General features: G+C 55.9%; 1 protein-coding gene across 1 annotated transcript; it reads left to right on the top strand.

Annotated features, from left to right (window-relative positions):
- The first annotated feature begins 555 nt into the window (after positions 1-555).
- Gp9 (glycoprotein IX platelet) lies at positions 556-1,899 on the top strand. The gene is made up of 2 exons (XM_032905084.1): positions 556-579; positions 1,334-1,899. The coding sequence occupies exons 1-2, from the start codon at positions 556-558 to the stop codon at positions 1,877-1,879; spliced, it is 570 nt and encodes a 189-aa protein (XP_032760975.1). The 3' UTR covers positions 1,880-1,899.
- Positions 1,900-2,179: the final 280 nt, after the last annotated feature.

Genomic DNA, 2,179 nt, shown 5'->3' with positions numbered 1-2,179 from the left:
TGTTGCAGTTGGGACCATGTCTCCGAGAGGCTCAGCCCTGCAAACTTGCGACTCTATGAGGAACAGGACCGAGAAGGGCCCAATAGGTGCGAAAGACGCCATAGAGTGAGAGGAGCCTCCCTCACCACCTTCAGAGAGAAGGAGGACTGGCTATAAATAGACATCCATACCACACCTCAGGAAGGTAAGCACCAGGACCATCACCCACATCTATAAAGGAAAACTTACAGCCAGACATCACTCTCCTCCTCCTCCAGGAAGCCCTTCCTTGCCAGCTACTAGCACCAGGCAAGGGGCACCTTGATTGGCCCACAGACTGATCACGCAAGACCACAGGCTGCTTGTGGTACAGAGGCACCCCTCCCTTAAAGTGAGGTTGGTCTGCAGTTCTGTGTCCAAGGCCCTAGGACCCTGGGTGCCTCCTGGCCCTGACAGGCCCTCGGGGCTGTCCTTAGGGGATAAGCCGGGCTATTTTCATCATTTCCTTCCTCCTGTCAGGCAACACTGCCAGCTCACACAGCTCGTACACACACCACCACCGCTGCCTTGACCAGGATGGCACCAGCCCAGGCCTCACAGGTAAGCAGTCCTCCTTTCAGCTGACCTCCTGCCTGGCGTCCACTCCCGCTGAGCTGGCAGAAAGAGAGGGGCACTTCTGTCTCTCCCTGGACTCTGCTAAAAGACGGAAAGTGGACGATCGTTTGCTCTAAGTTGTCAACCAGCAACTTGTCTGAATCGAGTTCACGAGTCATTCAGTGATCACTCCCAGAGACCTGTTGTGAGTTGGGCCTGGCGGGAGAGCAAATGGAAGAAACAAAAAGGCTGCAAACCAGGCAGAACCAGGTGGTCATGAGGCATTTTCCTGACTCTGGACTTTGCCATGGCTGACCCTGGGCAGGTGCTTTCCCTCTCTGAGCCTCCCTTTCCCAGTTCTGGGCATTAGCCTACATGAGTGACAGGTCTATGAGCTCCCCTCTGAGCTGCCACCCTGGGAGCCCTGCAGGTTTTTTGAATCATGGGAGAGTGGCCATGGTATTGAACGCATTCCCTGGCCTGACTCCTGGCCCAGGCAAAGGACTGGGTACAATCCAGAAAGACAGTTCCTGTTCTCTGTGGCCAGAGACTAAGACTGGAGTCTCTTAGCAGTCATTTGCTTCCCTTCCTGAGCAGAGACTCGAATCTCTGCCAGAGACCAGGAAGACCCTGCTCCTCTCTACCACATTTCCCCGGCTGAACCCAACACTCTGCAGAGGCCCAGAGAGAAGGTGCACACCCTGCCCGGCACAGGTATCCTGGTACACGCTGACAGGCACTAATCTTGTTCTACCCACAGTCCGTCTGCTGGACGCCTACCTGGGGGCTCCTGTTGCTGCTCTGGCCTGTGACCACAGCTACTCAGGATTGCCCCAGACCCTGTACCTGCCAGTCCTTGGAAACCATGGGGTTAAAGGTAAACTGTGAGGGGCGAGGCCTCACAGCCCTGCCCGTGCTGCCAGCTAACACTCGCCAGCTCCTGCTGACCAACAACAGCCTACGTTCAGTGCCACCGGGTGCCTTCGACCACATGCCTCAGCTGTGGGAACTCAAGGTGGCACACAACCCCTGGCACTGTGACTGCAGCCTCACCTACCTACGCCTCTGGCTGGAGGACCACATGCCCGAGGCCCTGTCACATGTGTACTGTGCCAGCCCGGACTTGGCTACCCAGCGCCCACTGGGCCAGCTCACAGGCTATGAGCTGGGTAACTGTGGCTGGAAGCTGCCACCATCCTGGGCCTATTCAGGGATCTGGTGGGATGTGTCACTGGTGGCTGTGGCTGTGCTAGGCCTGATTCTGCTGGCTGGTCTACTGAACATGTTTACAGAGTCCCGGAACTGAACCTAGCCCCAAAACCAGGGAGAGCCCAGACCTAAGCCAGGTCCCCAGAGGCATCAGCCCCAGTCAGCCCATGCCATCAAAAGCCCACAAGGGGTAGGCTGAGGCCACCTCATGGATAAAGGCACATGCTGCCCAGTCTAAAGACCTGGATTCGATCCTCAGAAGAGAACGGAATCTCACCTCCTCAGCCTTGCCATGCCCGCACGACAAATAAATAAATGTAATTTTAAAAGACAGCAATAAACCCTCTGCGCAGCCTTTTTTGTATGAGCCCAAAATAGTCATTTTCTTAAGTCTTGC

Source organism: Rattus rattus, chromosome 6 (genome assembly GCF_011064425.1).
Source record: "Rattus rattus isolate New Zealand chromosome 6, Rrattus_CSIRO_v1, whole genome shotgun sequence".
Taxonomy (NCBI): Eukaryota; Metazoa; Chordata; class Mammalia; order Rodentia; family Muridae; genus Rattus; species Rattus rattus.
The sequence above is the reverse complement of the archived record's forward strand: the minus strand, read 5'-3'. Positions and strand labels throughout refer to the sequence as shown.

Excerpts from the sequence above, each read along its gene's own strand:
- Gp9 (XM_032905084.1), top strand. The coding sequence starts at position 556 with ATGGCACCAGCCCAGGCCTCACAG. Across the intron at positions 580-1,333 it reads CACCAGCCCAGGCCTCACAG|TCCGTCTGCTGGACGCCTAC; the intron begins GTAAGCAGTCCT and ends TTCTACCCACAG.